The following is a 16,305-nucleotide window of genomic DNA, read 5'->3' on the forward strand; positions in this document are numbered from 1 at the left end:
ATTATTTAGAAACTGTTTTTATAGCTTATTAGGAAAAGATAACTAAAATGTGAAAATTTAATCAACAAAATTCGCTAAACAAAATATATCCAGAAAAAATACAGACACTAAAAATCAATTTTTTTCTGTCCATAGTTGCTCATTTTGACGCATAAAACTAAAAGTAGTGAGTAACGTTAGCAGCTGTGGTTGATGCACGCGCCGTCCAAAACATAGCCCCCTGCTCTGACGTCACTTCCTGAATTTAAAAATGGCGGACAGCAACACAGAAGTCGGTAAATGAAGTGTGTTTTGGTGCATGTCAGCCTGATTGTCTGGAGCTGCCGGGACGTGAAACGACCTAGGATGCAGTGATAGGAACCCGGCCGTCTTGTGGGAGGCTCGAGAAGTAAATGTGCTCGTTTTTATTCGCTTGTTCACAGTCAAACGATTAAATACGCAGCCGCACAGCCTCGACGTGTTTCCATTGTGTAACCGTGTTCGTACATTGTAGCCCTGCTGCTTGTTTACACGGACGACAACTTTTACAGAAAGGAAGAAGCACATTTTAAAGCGGCCCTTTCTTAGCCAACGTGAAAACAGGCTAACACGCTCATGAGCTAGCTAGCAGTCCCTTTAATGTGAGCGTTGATAATATATATGCGAACGATTGAATGCCCTAAAGCATCCTGTGGACAGTACGTGACATGTCAGGTGAAGGAAGTTAGCTGCTTGTGCTAACTAAATGCACAAGCAGCGACATAAGCTAGTGTTGAAATACTTTATCTGCTATTCTATTCTATATCTGCTATACACAAAATGATGCTTAATTTTCCCTGATCTTATACATCACATGTTTGAGAGGGAGAAATGGCTCTTTAGTTGAACTGCTCACAACTCATGTCTACATATTAAAGTGCACGTTGGGGGGAAAAAAACATTTTTGGGGAGGAAAAGCTGGTGTCGATCTTTAAAACATTAATATTTTAATCATTTCTGATGATCATCAGCAGTTGTGTGTCGTATATTGTCCCTGTCTCTTAGCCAGAGGAAGGACATTTTGAACTTTTTACTTTTGAAAAGCTGTCGTTACGTTTGTTCACTTTGTTTATCAAATAAATGCCATTGATCAGTAATAAATGAATTTAGAGTAGACTAATTTTTGTAATTAACTCTTCATTTGCCTTCTCTGTAGAGTTAAGCCATGAGTAGCCGAAGAAAGAGAGCCCCTCCTGTGAGGGTGGATGAAGAGGACAAGAAGAGGTTGAACTGGAACATGCTGGAGGACCGCAAGAACGAGGAGATCCAGGAAGATGACCAAATACCAACCTCCTCCGCTCTTCCTGTCGACCACACTCCAAGCAGCTCCTTTCTCTTGTCCACCGAGGACGTCGCAGAGCCTGCCTGTACCAGCTCTGTCCGGTTTTTGGAGGAACTCCCTGGTACGTCATCGGACGGCACCTCTGCCTCAGCCTCCCTGGCCCTCACTGTGGAGCCAGCTCTGAAGCTGGGCCACATCTGGAAGGCCCTCATTGGGGAGTTTAGCGTCCGGCCGGCTTGGACCCCATCTGACTGTGAACAGAGAGCTTTCACACTCCACAGGATGGGTGACCAGCTCTGCCTCAGTTACAGCAGCTGTGATGAGAGCACAGGACTGCAGTGGAGGCCTGATGAGGACACTTGCACAGTGGAGTGCAGCCTCAGTGTGATCCCGCTGGAGGACCTGGACTGGATGCAGAAGAGGAGAGTGGTGCAACTCTGCCACCAGGCAAAAGAGGGCTCAGTCAAGGTATGAAGGGATTTCGGAAAAGATGGAATGAAAAGAATTCAAGAATTACTTCACTTTCTTTAGTGTTGAAATTCCTCATTCATCATCAGATAGCCACATAAACTGAGGGGTTATTTCATTTATGATGATGCTGTGTGTGCAAGGCTGCATATTTAGATGCATTCATTTGAAGAACAATGCTGCCTGTAATCTAATATGTAATAATTAAAAAACAAGACTCTTAACTTCAGTGCTAACTCATAATGTGTCAGTTAGAGTCTTCCTTTGCTTAAACATCAAATTACAGCCTTTATGTAAAGTAAACAATGAAAGTATTCTTGTTTGTATGTCTTTATACTTATTAAAGGCAGCACTTTTCAGAACTTGTGATCTGCTAAAACTAATCCTTTTTTGTAAGTATGTTTTGGACATTTTGCCCCTTTGTTGGAGAATTGGCAGTAGAAAACTTACAGGAAATGAGGAGAGATCAATATATTGAATGACATGCAAATAAGGGCCACATCTGGATCTAAACCAAGGATGTTTGGATACAGGGACAGCACCTCAAACCTCTAGGCCACAAGGTTTAAGACACCAAGCACAACAATAGATGATTTTTCACCAACTGGCTTATTCTCCGCTGCGTAGTCTTTGGTTAGATTGGAAATCTGTTTATCTGCTTCTTATGTCGGCAAAGTTTTATCGATCACAATGTTAAAAAAAAATCTTTGTTGCTGTTGTTTGTCTGCATCGGGCAGGTGGGGATTTACTTGCTGGAAACTGGGCTCGGGAAGCCGGAGTTCCTCAGTGAGGGTAATGCTCGGCTGAAGAAAGCAAATCAACTAATGCAGAAGTTAATGGAGTATTTCTATGATTTCATTATACCTGGTAAGGGTCTGGTCCTAAAGTCTAATGCGTGCTGTGATTCAAGTTCTCAAATACTGTGACAGGCTCATTAAATTTAATGTAAAACAGTGTGAGCCTTAGAGCAACTATAACCCTAAATAACAACAATAGTAATGATAATACACTAACATCTTGTCTGGGAAATAATATTTCTCTGCTGTCTATGCAGAAGTTGTAGAAAATGAGGAGGAGGAATGTGACACCGACCTGGAGAGGCAAAATGTCGAGGAGCTCTATGATTACGTCAGACATCTGCACCAGAGGGAGAGTCGGGAGGTGACCTTTGACGTCCAGCACAAAGCTCTTATTCCTGTTCTCAGACCCTATCAGAGCCAAGCCGTCAACTGGATGCTGAGGAGAGAGAAATCCAGGAATGCTTCACCTAAAGGTAGTGTGCACACTTCTTGTCAGGGTGGTTATAATCAATATTCCAGTTAATCTTGCAGTTAAGCTTGCAGGATGATGCAGGAGGGGGCTGTACCGGTGGTTTTGCGCTACAGATCATGCACATACTCCACTCTCAACTGTTCTCCAAGGTGTGACACACCTTTTTAGGCTGATGAGTCTTGCTGTGTGTGCTATATTATATATTTACCTCAACTCCCAAAACACGAAGAGTACGGTGGAAACAAAAGCAACAGAGGCTACACTTTGAGTTATGGCTTATTCATGCAGTGAGGGACTATTGAGGTGTCAATATTTACCGTTTCTTTTTAGAACAAACACTGCATTTCCTCTGGCGGGAGTTGATCACTTTGTGCGGCAAGAAGTTGTTCTACAACCCTTTTACCGGCTGGTAAGAACTTGAATCCCCTCATGTTTACAGGTCAGTTCACATCAGTCACAAAAACAGTACCACTTGTTCTATCTACCCAGACAGATCTGAAACTTCTGCTGCCACCCCCTGTGCAATGGGGATGAATTAAATTTCTTTATTGTGCTCAAAATAAAATAAAAGAAATGTCTTCCGAAAAACTCAGCATGTCCAGATTACTCAGAATAATCTACAGACCTCACAGTGAACAGTTTTCAAAGAAACTGTTGCTTTTGTAAAAAGTAGTTTCAGTAAAACTGTTTTTAAATGTTTTTTTTTTTTCAGTTCTTTGAGCAGCACAAGTTAAATTCCATTCACCTCCATTGTGTTGGGTCAGCAGCAGAGGTGTCTTAAGATCATATCTCAAAACCTCAGCACATCAGACCAAACCAAAACCAGCATGGCTACAAAAGATAACTGGGAAAATATGTGTTGAATTCTGCTGAACTGACCTTTTGATTTGCTCTTTGCTTACCTTCGTTTTGTTGTAGTTTTCACAGATTAGTTTAAAAAAAAAAAACATTTAAGCATTTTTGGTTTTCACCAGTTTTTCTTTTTCCCCCCAGCTTGATCCGAGAATTTCCCCTGGCCGGTGTGGAGTGGCCTGGTGGGATCTTGGCTGATGAAATGGGGTTGGGAAAGACGGTGGAAGTTCTGGCTCTTATCCTGTTTCACACTCGACAGGACCTGGAGCAGGAGGCCCTCACCCTGCCTGTGGTGAGGATCAGTAGTCAGCTGCAGTTAAACATACAGAATATCATCTGTTTCTTCCCTTCTTTGTCTCTCTCTTTACTTTCACCCTGTTTGCACCGTGGATGATAATTAACAGTCATGGGAATATTCATAGAATGTGCCATTTTTCATGTACTGTTTTATTTAATTGAACACGATCTGTATAGAAGACATCAGCTATACTGTGTAAATCTAAGATCGTGTATCTCCTTTGCTCTTGCAGGGAAAATCCGTAAATTATTTTGTACCTCCTCCTCCCCTGGAAAGAAAGAAAGTGATCCGCAAGATTGAGGTTCAGCCTAAAATGAAAATATCGTACCCAAGTATGTCACTCACAGTCCTCTCAGACATCACAGCTTTCGTTGCCACTGCTGTTTGATTCAGATGTTTTTACATTATGGTTGTGCAGCTGTACGCGTCATGCTCCTCACTGCGATCATGGAGATGAGATCTGGCAAAGGCACCTCCGTCAACGCCATCTTCACCTACATCCGTGCCACTTACGGTTATGACCTCTTAAAAAAACGCAACCACATCAGGAAGACCCTGGAGAAGCTGATATGTGAGGGGCTGGTTGACCGGGTCAAAGGTCGAGGCTTGGCTGGGTCATTTAAGCTGGGAAAGAACTACAAAGAAACAAAGAAGATGTTATCAGGAGCATCCAAGTCTGTAAGAATAAAGACCTTCAAATGGAAATGTTTTGTGCTACAAGTATTACTTGGATGTATTATTTAACTTTTGTCTGATGTCTTTCTTTGTTAGAATTGTAAAAACACAGAGAGCTCGCCCAGGAAGACGTTCCAGAGACGCGCAAAAGAGAAGGCAGAAGCAGCCCTGCAAAATTCTTTTACAGAGGATCAAAGAGAGCTGTACCCGCCTACATCTGAAGGCCTTGCACCAGAAGAAATGGAAACAAAGCAGGGATGGGATGAGAGTCTGACCGAGAAAGCAGATCAGTCGGATGATGTGCTGGATACGTCCACGACAGCCTCACAGATGTCTCAGGATAAGTCAGATAGGCAGGACGTGCCCAGAGGGGATGATCCACCTGAAGAAAGGGGAGAAGCTCCTCAGCTCCAGTCACATGAGGAGACAGAAACACCCACCAGAGCGTCTGTCGTCCCTTTCAACACCCCGGACTACCGCTTTGAGTGTATCTGCGGTGAGCTGGGCATCATTGACTACAAGGCTCGCGTCCAGTGTATGAACTGCCAGCTGTGGCAGCATGCAGACTGTGTGAACTACAAAGAAGAGAGCCTCGAAACTACACCTTTCTACTGCCCGCACTGCCTGGTCTCCATGAAACCCGTCTCCACCGGTGCCACCCTTATCATCTCCCCGAGCTCCATCTGCCACCAGTGGGTGGAGGAGATCAACCGGCACATCAGGTCCTCCTCACTGCGAGTGCTGGTGAGACAGTAGATGGATGTCTGAGTCTTATGGGAGATGTTTTTTAGCCACATGGTAGAAATGTCACGAATTACCAACTTTCTCTCAGTGTCTTCAAATGTGATTACTTTTCCCTGCTGCGGGTTTAGTGTTGAACCGGATTTAGCTGCAGTTTCTGCAGAATTAAACCTCTGATGGCCACTTATTCTTCATTAATGCATGTGTACACTTCTCTCCTTATTATTTTGTTTTTTCTCTCGCAAGTTGATCATCTTTAAGTACTTTGCTGACCAGCATGACTTCTTCATCTCAGGTGTATCAGGGTGTGAAGAAGCACGGATTCATCCAGCCACACATGCTCGCTGAGCAGGACGTGGTCATCACCACCTACGACGTGCTCCGGTCAGAGCTCAACTACGTCGACATTCCTCACAGTAACAGCAAGGATGGACGCCGCTTCCGCAACCAGAAGCGCTACATGGCCATACCCAGTCCCCTGGTGGCCGTGGAGTGGTGGCGCATCTGTCTGGACGAGGCTCAGATGGTTGAATGTCCCACTGCGAAGGTGAGCTGAGGGGAATCCAGAAATCCACACCTGTGGTTCGGTTATTTACATTAGAGGATAATAAAGCATTCTGAGTTATATTGGATGGGTAGTTTTTGTGTTATTTGATTTATCACCATGTTGATCCTGACCACACAGTTTGGAATGCGGGATTTATTCAAAGGTTGTAAATAAGATTGTCAGACTATGTGTTTTATATAATATCTATTGAAACTGTCTATTGGAAGTTTATTTATGCTCCCTTTCATTTCACTGTCAGGCTGCAGAGATGGCTCTACGTCTCGCCTCTGTCAACCGCTGGTGTGTCAGTGGTACTCCTGTGCAGAGAGGCTTGGAAGGTAGAAAGAAAATCATTACATAGAAAAAACAATACCCAAACAATCTAAGTGGGCCCTTAATATGAAGCTCTGTGATTGGTCTGTTAAACCTGATTAAGACATCTAATTGAATCTCTAAACTGATGTTGTTTTCTGTACAGATCTGTATGGCCTTGTACTTTTCCTGGGAGTTGACCCATACTGGGTAAAACACTGGTGGGACCAGCTGCTTTATCGCCCTTACCGCCGTGGAAACACAGAGCCGCTGTACTGTGTAATTGCTCAATTGTTGTGGCGATCGGCTAAAAAGGACGTCATCGATCAGGTAGGATGACAGAGCTTCTGTATTTGTGTGACTGTGCTTAATTCTTATCAAAAAGATGTAATGTTACATTGCTCATTTCAGAGAATGTAGCTCAGCTGTTTTTGATGATCTCGTTCCTGTTTTTCCAGATCCAGATCCCCCCGCAGACTGAGGAGGTGCACTGGCTGCACTTCTCCCCCGTCGAGGGCCACTTCTACCACCGTCAGCACGAGGTCTGCTCCCAGGACGCCCTGGTCAAACTCAGGAAGATCTCCGACTGGAGCCTGAAGCTCGGCAGCCTCGACCGCCGCACCGTCAACACCATCCTGTGCCCGCTGCTGAGGCTCCGCCAGGCCTGCTGCCATCCACAGGCTGTGAGGGGGGAGTTCCTGCCTCTCCAGAAAAGGTAGATGACACTTGTGTTTTCAAGGAGCTCATAGGCGAGAGGAGAGGTCTTTATGCGGAGGCAGCTGCAGCGCTTCAGTAACAATCTTGCTTGACTAAATAGAGTATCACAGCATTAGTAACGGTAATAGACAGCAGCAACCTGTTTGTCAGTTACGCAGTTCGCATTTGTGTTTATTTAAAGTTGACCCACTCTGTGCCATTTGCATAAGAGGGGTTTTGTTGAGTGGGTTTTATCTGTGCTCCGCCTCCCCCGCCCCAGCACCATGACGATGGAGGAGCTCCTGAAGTCCCTGCAGAAGAAATGTCGAGTGGAGTGTGAAGAAGCTCACAGACAATTGGTGTGCGCACTCAATGGCCTGGCTGGAATCCACATCATCAGAGGTATAAATCCCCACTTCTGTGCTTGTGCTCCCTCTGCTCCCAGTTTCCCATGGGAACCAGTTCAAACCAAACACAAGCCATGATCTCATCTTTGTGTCTCCCAACACTTCTTGTACCAAGGTGTTTTGTTGCAGCAGGTCTCATAAATCTATACATATAATGCGGCCGAGGGTGCTGGGGCGCTCGATATAGCGCGTCTCATTAGCTCCACATGCGACGGACATGTTGACTGATAATCAGCGTTTCCTTTGCCACCTGCAGATGACTTTGGAGAGGCAGCAGAGATGTATAGAGAAGTGCTTCGTTCATCAGAAGAGCACAAAGGCAGACTGAAAACAGATTCATTACAGGTATGTGGCTTCATCTCATTCATGTCTTCCCCACATGTCTGTGATTAACATATGAAGGGTTTCATTTCTAGTGTCATTAGCTTTCAAATAGAGTTGCTAAAAGCTTTGAGTTTTTGATTCTACTGGCATTGACTGCATGATGGACATTAGATTCCCATTTTTTTCCTTACCGTAATGGACAGTTTAAATATTATGAGTTAATATAAAATTTTCTGATTGCTCGTGGTTTTGACTCTTGTGGTAAAACAGAGGCTTCATGCTACCCACAACTTGATGGAACTGCTGAGCGCAAAGCATCCTGGGATACCTCCCACACTGAGAGACGACCGGCTGAGCGAGGAGGTAAAACACAAAATATTTCTCTCAAAACAGATTTATTCCAGAAATTGCACTTGTTGATTTTGGGAATAAATATGTGGTATCTGTAACTGCTGATATACGTGTTATTTATTTTTTAAAGAGTCTGTCATCCTCCATGTCCTCTTTAGGCAGAGCAGCTGCGACAGCACTACATGACCAAATACGACTCTGAGGTAGCAGACGCCCATCAGAGTCTGCAGCCAGTGCTGCAGAACATCAAGGAGCTGAAACGCAAAGTGAGAACTACTTTTACATCTATTGTTGAGGCAAATTGTGCTTCAAATTATGATAGAAAATAATTAAAACTACTTTAACATCATTACCTTTTCTTCTCAAGGTCAATCTGAATTCTCCCTGGTGGCTGGATGTTATCCAGAGGGCGATCCGGTACTCCAACGACGACGATCTGGTGTCTCGTGTCAAGAATGAGCTGACATCCAGCTACAAACAACAAGCCCACAAGCTCTCCATGGCAGACAAGTAAGCCATTTATCTATTTAAAAAACAGGGCAATAATTAATCCACACACACACGTGATACATGTGAATGGGGCTTCCTGCAGGTTCCGTGATGCCCGTGGTCTACAGTTCATTCTCACATCACAAATGCAAGATCTGTTGAAATCCCAGAAGACTGTGCAAGAGGCGGTGAAGAGTCTAGAAGGCCCGGCTTCAAAGAAAGTGATTGATGAGGCCACCATTTGTCACCTCAGGCCTATGAGGCTGCCACTCAATAAGTAAGACGTCAGCATTTTTGGCTTCATTTTAGTCATTTTTAGCCTTATTTTGTCTTAAAATACACAAATTGTAACATTTCATCTTAGCTCTTTAAAGCTTTTCATATAAATAATATAAATAATAATTAATGTTCCTCTCTTGTCGTATTTTAGTTGTGTTTTTTGCAAAGCAGATGAACTTTTCACGGATTATGAGTCCAAGCTGTTTTCTCACACGTGAGTAGAGCAGTACTTTCAGACTGTCAGTCAAAAAACGTAAAAACGTAATGGCTGATTTATGAGGCAAATTCCCGAACAGGGTCAAAGGTCAGACGGCCATCTTTGAAGAAATGATCGAAGACGAAGAGGGGCTGGTGGACGACCGTCTCCCCACCACCAGCCGAGGTCTGTGGGCAGCCAGTGAGACTGAGCGCACTCTGAAAGCCATCTTGTCCTTTGCCAAAGTGAAACGCATGGACCCGGAGCTGGTGGAGGAGGGCAATACTTTCATGGAGCTGTTTGAGAACTGGAAGAAAGAGTACAAGGTTTGTACGCTCACTGACAAACACTCTCTTCATTTTCAGGCGAGCCTGCAAGTAACAACAGATTCCTTTACAATTACACAGAAATAATGAGAGGAACACTCCACTGCAGTGAAAGCTCCCTCTGTCCCCTCACAGGTGCTGCACGAGTACTGGATGGTGCTGAGGAACCACGTGTCGGCCATCGATGAGCTGGGCATGGCCACCGAGAGGCTGCGTGTGCGTCTGCCCGATGAACCGAAGCCCAAACTGCTGCACATCATCGAGCCGCATGAGGTGAGGCAGTCTTGATGAGGGACAGCTTCTTCCCCAGAGATGTTAGAGCTATCACCCCCAGCAGCCCCTCACTGCAGTGAGAGACTGTGAGAACTGTGAACCACTGCACACCGCACTTTACACCGACACCTCCACCTCCACCTGCACCTTCTGTGTACTTAACTTTTAGGTCCACACATATACTTAAATAAATTATATACATTTTAGTATATTGGCACATTACATTTTCATGTCATATTTTATTGTCCACTGGTATATTTTATTCTGTCGGTACATTTCACTGTGTATATTTTATTCTGCTTGTATGTTTTATTCTGTTTGCACATTTCATTTCCATATTTTATTGTTTATTGTTTAGTATATTTTATTGCCTTAGTATATTTTCATTCTGTTATATTTTTAATTGCTTTACGAATATTTTTATTGCATGTTGGTTTATTTTATTTTATTGTAGTTATCTTAATTTTATTTTTTCTAGTCTTATTATCTTTCTTACTATCTGTTCCTAACATGGGGGTTGGAATGAAAATTTCATTGACAAGCTCAATGACAATAAAGACTCTTGAACTTGAACTTGAAACACCTCTAAAAACCCAAATACCAGAAAAGTTGTGACTGTGCTCTGAGCCCACGTATTAATCTCCTTTATACAGTCATGTGTTCACAAAGTGGTGAACCTCGCTCCATCCTCGTTTGTGAACGACTGAGCCTTTCCAGGATGCTCCTTTCATACCCAATCATGATGCTATCAGCTGTTACCACTTTCTGTCATTTTATAAAGCCATAAAGTAACATGGTACCAGCCCAGTTTGCTTTTTTCAGCACCTACTAAAGAATTTCTGTCTGCTTTCATGTTTCCATTATAAACTAAATGAATGAATGGATTCACACTTTTCCTCCTGATGTTTTCTTCGACTTCGTGCCGACGCCAGCCCCTCGCTGTACTGTACACTCAAATTTCATTGCTCCATAAAAAATATGACACTCTCTTTTCACCTCTTCAGTGAAGGTGCTTCTCTCTCCTCCCTTATGTCTGAAGTGTTGATTGTTGCTATTGGATTCAAATGCCGGATGTCCTGTGTTGTTGGTAGTTGCTGAGGAAAACAGAAAGCGATCTGGTTGTTTTTGCAACAGCGGCACCAACAATACAGTATTACCACTTGGAAACGCTGGGGGTTCGGGGGGGGATGGGAGGGGGTTGAAAAGTTGCCCGTTTCCACTTTAAAAATAATCCTGATCTGCAGGGTTGCTTGCTTGTTTAATGCGCCGCTTTAGTGTTTCTTTACCTGTAGATCTCAACCCAAACGGTCAAAACACCATTGGATGCACTTTGCAGCACAGTTACCCTGAAGCAGAGTGTGGGCGCAGTGCAGAGATACAGAGTGCTGTTTGTTCCTCTAGCTTGTAAAGTCTTTGGCTTCGTTTCGTTGAGTTCTGTTTTGGATCATACGACTGCAGTGTAATTTAGTAACGGATGTCCTGACTTATCTCCTTACACTTAATATGGCTGGTTTGGCCCAACTTAAACTGTTGAGAGCGATACTGCAGGCCCGTCATGGAGGAATTAAAAGCTCAAGTCTAGTTCTGACCCAGTATTGTTTTGTTTTTTTTTGTTTTTTTTTGGTCGCTGAAAGTTTCCAAGGATGTAATATCCTGCCGTAGCTATTTTTACTGCATTCCTGACCCCTGCCCTCGGTTGTTCTGCTTCCAGGTGGAGCAGAACAGAGTCAAGCTCCTGAACGACCAGGCGGTGGCCAAGTCTCAACTCCAAAAGAAGCTGGGCCAGTTTCTGTATCTCACCAATCTGGAGAAGGTAATTTACATTTGATGGTAACGACAAAGCACGTGCAGTCTTTTCCCAGCTCATTCAGAGACTTCATCCCAAACCCAGTGGTACGATCTCACATAAATAAATAATATAAATTCCTTTGTTCCAGTCCCAGGACAAGTCTACTGGAGGGCTGAACCCAGAGCCATGTCCCATCTGTGCCCGGCCCCTGGGACAGGAGGTGAGTAAATGTTTGTGTTTTTGTGTGTTTTATGCAACATCTCTGCTCCGTTCGTACTGACTCGACCATCTTGATACTCTGGATGACCCCGGCTGACTGTGTAGCTTCAATCAGGATTCACATGTTCAACATTTGAATTTGGTTGATATTGTGATACATGTGTGGAAACATCTCTAATGATAGTAATCCCTCATTGCCGGATACACCAGGAAGTCAGCCGGTGAAAGGTTTTGCCTGATTGAGCTTCTAATTTGTGTCTTCGTAGAAGAATTACAGTAGTTAATCCATCCTATAATAGCACCCCTTCTTTGGCCTCCCATAGCTTCAGATATGCAGTTAAAAAAATAATAAAATCAGCTTATCATTTACAAAGTTAAGCATTGAGTTAGTTGTTGTGCAGAAAGATTCCTGATGTTGCCGTCTCTCATTGTCCACAATGTGATTACATATAAACATACTAGATTTACTTTCCCTCTTGCTCCCTTCATCTCCCCTCCCCTCCCCTTCCCCTCATCCTGTGCACGAGCACGAACGCCACGCTATTGCTGATTGGCTGGAATAATGTTGCTCAGTTCCAGCCACTTTGTTCGTTTGTTTGCCGTTTACAGACAGCCAGGACTGTTCCCAAAAACTGGATATTTTGTCAGCAAGCACACACAAAAGGCAGCTAGCGGACCGTGAGGAGGTGGTCACTGGTTTTCAAAAGCAAACGTCAACAATCTCTCTCCAGATGACTCACCTCACCTTTGAATTGATTGGCTGTAGGATATATTTCTGACCTGCAAAGGCGTGCACATTCAGGGGCACAGGCTGAAGTGGATAGATGAAGCATTTGCTGTCATGGCTTTCAAACTATAGGATGAATTAAGGACGCTAAAGAAAACACACATCTTTAAACTGGCTTAAATGATTTTAACTGATCATTTATAGTTTAATTGTTGCTGTTTCTCTGGCTCTCTGTTGACGCATTTAGTTAATGCTCTGAAAATAAACTCAATCTCTCGCAAATGGGTGTCGTCTTTTTAGGAATCGTGTCATGCCGCGCTCTTTTTTTTTTTCCCAGTGGGCCGTGCTGACCTGCGGCCACTGCTTCTGTAACGAGTGCATCGCTATCATTGTGGAGCAGTATAGCGTGGGCTCAAGGCGGCGGGCCATCAAATGTGCCATTTGTAGGCAGACCACCTCCCACACTGAGATCTCCTATGTGTTCACCACCCAGTCTTCATGCCAGGACCAGGACATACCGGTCAAGGTCAGTCAGCTACCCTGTCGTCATGCTAATACAGATCTGGATTTATTTTTTATGACGTCAGCTATGGCTGGATCTGGACGCTCTGATTCCGTTTGCCTCCAAATTATCCAAGAGTTGTCAGATGTTTTTGTTGCGGACCTGAATGATTGAGGTTATTTATGAACATGGATGTTATTGTTAGCACTTATAACGGGATTTTAACTTATTCAAGCCTTGTAGTATATTTAGCTGTAATTTAATACAGCTTTCTTTTATTTATTTTTGTATTAATTAACGCTGTAGCCTAATTTTCCTGTGTCTGGCAGGGAAGCCACTCTACCAAAGTGGAGGCAGTAGTGAGAACACTGAAGAAGATTCAAGTGACCGACCCCGGGGCCAAGTGTCTCGTCTTCTCCACGGTAACTGTAAACTATCCCCGCTCCGTGAGATGGTGATTTATTTTGACCATATCGAGTTTGGATCTGACCCAGTTCGCTTCTTCTTCCCCTCCTGCGCAGTGGCTGAGTGTCCTGGACATCATTGCCAAGGCCTTGTTCGACAACAACATGGAGTTCTCTCAGATCAATGGGATTCACAAATTCCAGGTTTGGACTTTCACTGTAGCAATTTCTAGATATGCTGAACATTTAACCACGCAGCTGTTTGTTCCCTGCACCGTGCAACAAAGGGGCACCAGGTGGGGTTTGCCACTTATGGACAATTCACTCATCACTGAAGACATTTCCTCCATCTTACTTTCTAGGTTGACACTGATATATGTGCTCAAACCAACACAGCAATTCTCTAACTTGCCACCACATCAAAATACATCATTCCCATGACTTTCTTTTTAGGTTAAATAGATTTTTTGGATGTGTATGCCCCTGAAGAAACAGAAAAATGGTGCTACAGTAATCCTTTTGGTGCAAATCTAAGGTGAAATATCTCTTTTCGAGGAAATCCAATCCAAGTTTGTAAGATAGAAACAGCACAAACAGGAAATTTAATTAAAAGTAAAAGCCACTCATTGATCACAGGTTATTATCACCACTTATTGTTTTGTTTCTTTAATTGTTGATCAAAGTGTTTAGTTTTTATCTCAGCTTAAGGATTCGTCCAGAGTCCGTATGGGTCACACTGCAATAAAAAAATCTATTAAAACTCGTCTGAATCATAGTTGGTTGCAGCAGAACGTCACTGATGGCACCTTGTGGTCTTAACTTTGAGTCTGGGGTTCTTCTGTTCTAACATTCAGTGGGTAAACACTGAAAACTCGTATTTTCAGCATGACAATTGGGAAAAAAAATACTACTTTTCAGATGCTGCATTGAAACTTGAAATCCCACTTGAACAAAAACTCATGTCACTTTGTAGATGTAGCTTGACTCAGGTGTGATTGTAACGAGTGCGCTGACTTCAAATTTCCAGGAGAACCTGAGCTCCTTCAAGTATGAGGAAAAGATCAACATCCTCCTCCTTCCTCTCCACACCGGCTCCAACGGTCTGAACATCATCGAAGCGACTCACGTGCTGCTGGTGGAGCCGATCCTCAACCCCGCTCACGAGCTCCAGGCCATAGGCAGAGTTCACCGGATCGGCCAGACCAAGTAAGAAGCAGGGAGTGAAGTGTGTCAGTGGACGGGAGTATTTCAACCAGGAACTTTTCCAGCAGTGTCGATGTTTTGACCTACGTGCAGTGAAAGTAATAATTGCTTCAGGTTTAGCTTTCTGCTAACTTCAATAAAATGAGTTAATTGTTCAACTCTTCTAGACTTTCCAAATGTTATCAGACTAATTCTGATAGTGAAATGAGTCATTTCATTATCCACCGTTTTACAGCTGCTTCTTTCATAATGCAAGTCAATGGGCAAAAGTCTTTTTGGGCCACCGTGGCTCACATGATGTTGTTGGTTTGGCCACTATGTCAGATTGGCTTCCATTCCAGGGCGCTTGGTTGGATTGAGACTGCAGCATTACTGCTCTGATCACTGAATGGTCTGCACTGAATGCACAAATCTTCTTCAAACTAAAATTACAATGTTTTTTGACAAACATTTTTTGCCATATCGCAGTGAGAGATGCAACAATTAGGGAGTAATCAATGACAGTCATCAACTATTTTGATGAACAATCATTTCAGCCATCTTTCAAGAAAAAAACATTTTGTTCAGCGTCTTTAAATGTGAGGATTTGCTCATTTTTGGTTTCACCTATAATAGTAAATAAAATGTCTTTGTGTTCTTGAAGTGAAAAAGTCAACAGATTAATCAATAGTGAAAATAATTGTTAGCAAAAAGTGCTTCTACCGTGCACACAACACCATTTTCTATTTTAATATTTGAAAAGTTTTCATGTAAACAAACAATTAAGTTAACATTCAGCTTTAATCATCAAAACACATCTTTAATATTACATTTTTGAACTCTCTGTGTAATGTCTGTCTCTCTGTCCGCCAGGCCAACGTTCGTCCACAGATTCTTAATCAAATCCACTATTGAAGAGAGAATGCAGGCAATGCTGAAGACGGCAGAGAAAAGGTCAGAGTCACAGAATAAAGTGAATATCTGATTTAAAACCTGGAAATTCAGTTGACCGAAAGGACTGACAAGAGGTTGTTTTGTTTTTTAATTCTAGTCACACCAGCACAGCCATGAAGCACTCGGAGGCTGCCGTACTGACAGTAGCCGACCTGGCTGATCTATTTACTGAAGACACAGAACATCTGGAGTGAATCCGAGCACCTGGATACACCTGAGCTGAGCACAGCGCCGATAGAAGTACTGATTTTGCACATTTAACTTTTTATATAAACATCCTCACGTTCTCAAATGCATTCCCAAATATTTTAGCAGGTCAACAGACGACATGATGTTTCTTAATTGTGTTTAATTTTAAATTTTGGATCTCTTTGGAGTCTTTGTGTGTTTGGCTCACTTGTTGTCATAGTTGTAACTGATTCAACAACTACTTCAGCTGTTCAAGTACATGTTTGATGATCCCGTTTGACTGTACAGCACTGTTGCTTGTGTTAATCTAATGTTAAGTGTATATGCATTTATATACGACTTCACTGTACATTAAGTGAAGTTGAAAGTGGAGGAACGCACATGCCGAAATCACATCAGTGAGTGAGTGCTCTCACTACTTTCAGGAAATAAAAGGCAGGGTGTCAGCCTGTTATGACCGGCTCTTTTTGTGCGGTGCTTTTATTGTGGTTCATTTCTGTGCAGTAAAAATGGAAGCAGGAAGGAGGCCGTTG

At 43.2% G+C, this 16,305-nt stretch overlaps 1 protein-coding gene across 2 annotated transcripts; it reads left to right on the forward strand.

Moving 5' to 3' along the window:
- The first annotated feature begins 254 nt into the window (after positions 1-254).
- Positions 255-16,234, forward strand: shprh (SNF2 histone linker PHD RING helicase). 2 transcript variants are annotated; one of them, XM_041953406.1, is made up of 30 exons: positions 255-388; positions 1,175-1,768; positions 2,506-2,635; positions 2,823-3,041; positions 3,371-3,449; positions 4,034-4,184; positions 4,423-4,522; positions 4,609-4,868; positions 4,962-5,609; positions 5,902-6,153; positions 6,413-6,491; positions 6,632-6,795; positions 6,924-7,180; positions 7,442-7,563; positions 7,825-7,913; positions 8,163-8,255; positions 8,402-8,509; positions 8,611-8,753; positions 8,836-9,009; positions 9,163-9,225; positions 9,308-9,533; positions 9,669-9,806; positions 11,518-11,619; positions 11,744-11,815; positions 12,879-13,067; positions 13,373-13,465; positions 13,565-13,651; positions 14,475-14,653; positions 15,503-15,583; positions 15,681-16,234. In XM_041953406.1, exons 2-30 carry the CDS (start codon positions 1,184-1,186, stop codon positions 15,775-15,777), a joined length of 4,980 nt encoding a protein of 1,659 aa, XP_041809340.1. In that variant the 5' UTR covers positions 255-388; positions 1,175-1,183; the 3' UTR covers positions 15,778-16,234. The 2 variants fall into 2 exon arrangements, with proteins under 2 accessions (XP_041809340.1, XP_041809341.1); XM_041953407.1 differs by lacking the exons at positions 255-388; positions 1,175-1,768; positions 2,506-2,635; positions 2,823-3,041 and having other exon boundaries at positions 3,416-3,479.
- The last annotated feature ends 71 nt before the right edge of the window (positions 16,235-16,305 follow it).

This window comes from Chelmon rostratus, chromosome 15 (genome assembly GCF_017976325.1).
Source record: "Chelmon rostratus isolate fCheRos1 chromosome 15, fCheRos1.pri, whole genome shotgun sequence".
NCBI classification, from domain to species: Eukaryota; Metazoa; Chordata; class Actinopteri; order Chaetodontiformes; family Chaetodontidae; genus Chelmon; species Chelmon rostratus.

Coding starts and splice junctions, on each gene's coding strand:
- shprh (XM_041953406.1), top strand. CDS start 1,184: ATGAGTAGCCGAAGAAAGAGAGCCCCTCCTGTGAGGGTGGATGAAGAG. Junction 4,185..4,422: donor AGGCCCTCACCCTGCCTGTG/GTGAGGATCAGT, acceptor TTGCTCTTGCAG/GGAAAATCCGTAAATTATTT. Junction 6,492..6,631: donor TGTGCAGAGAGGCTTGGAAG/GTAGAAAGAAAA, acceptor TTTTCTGTACAG/ATCTGTATGGCCTTGTACTT.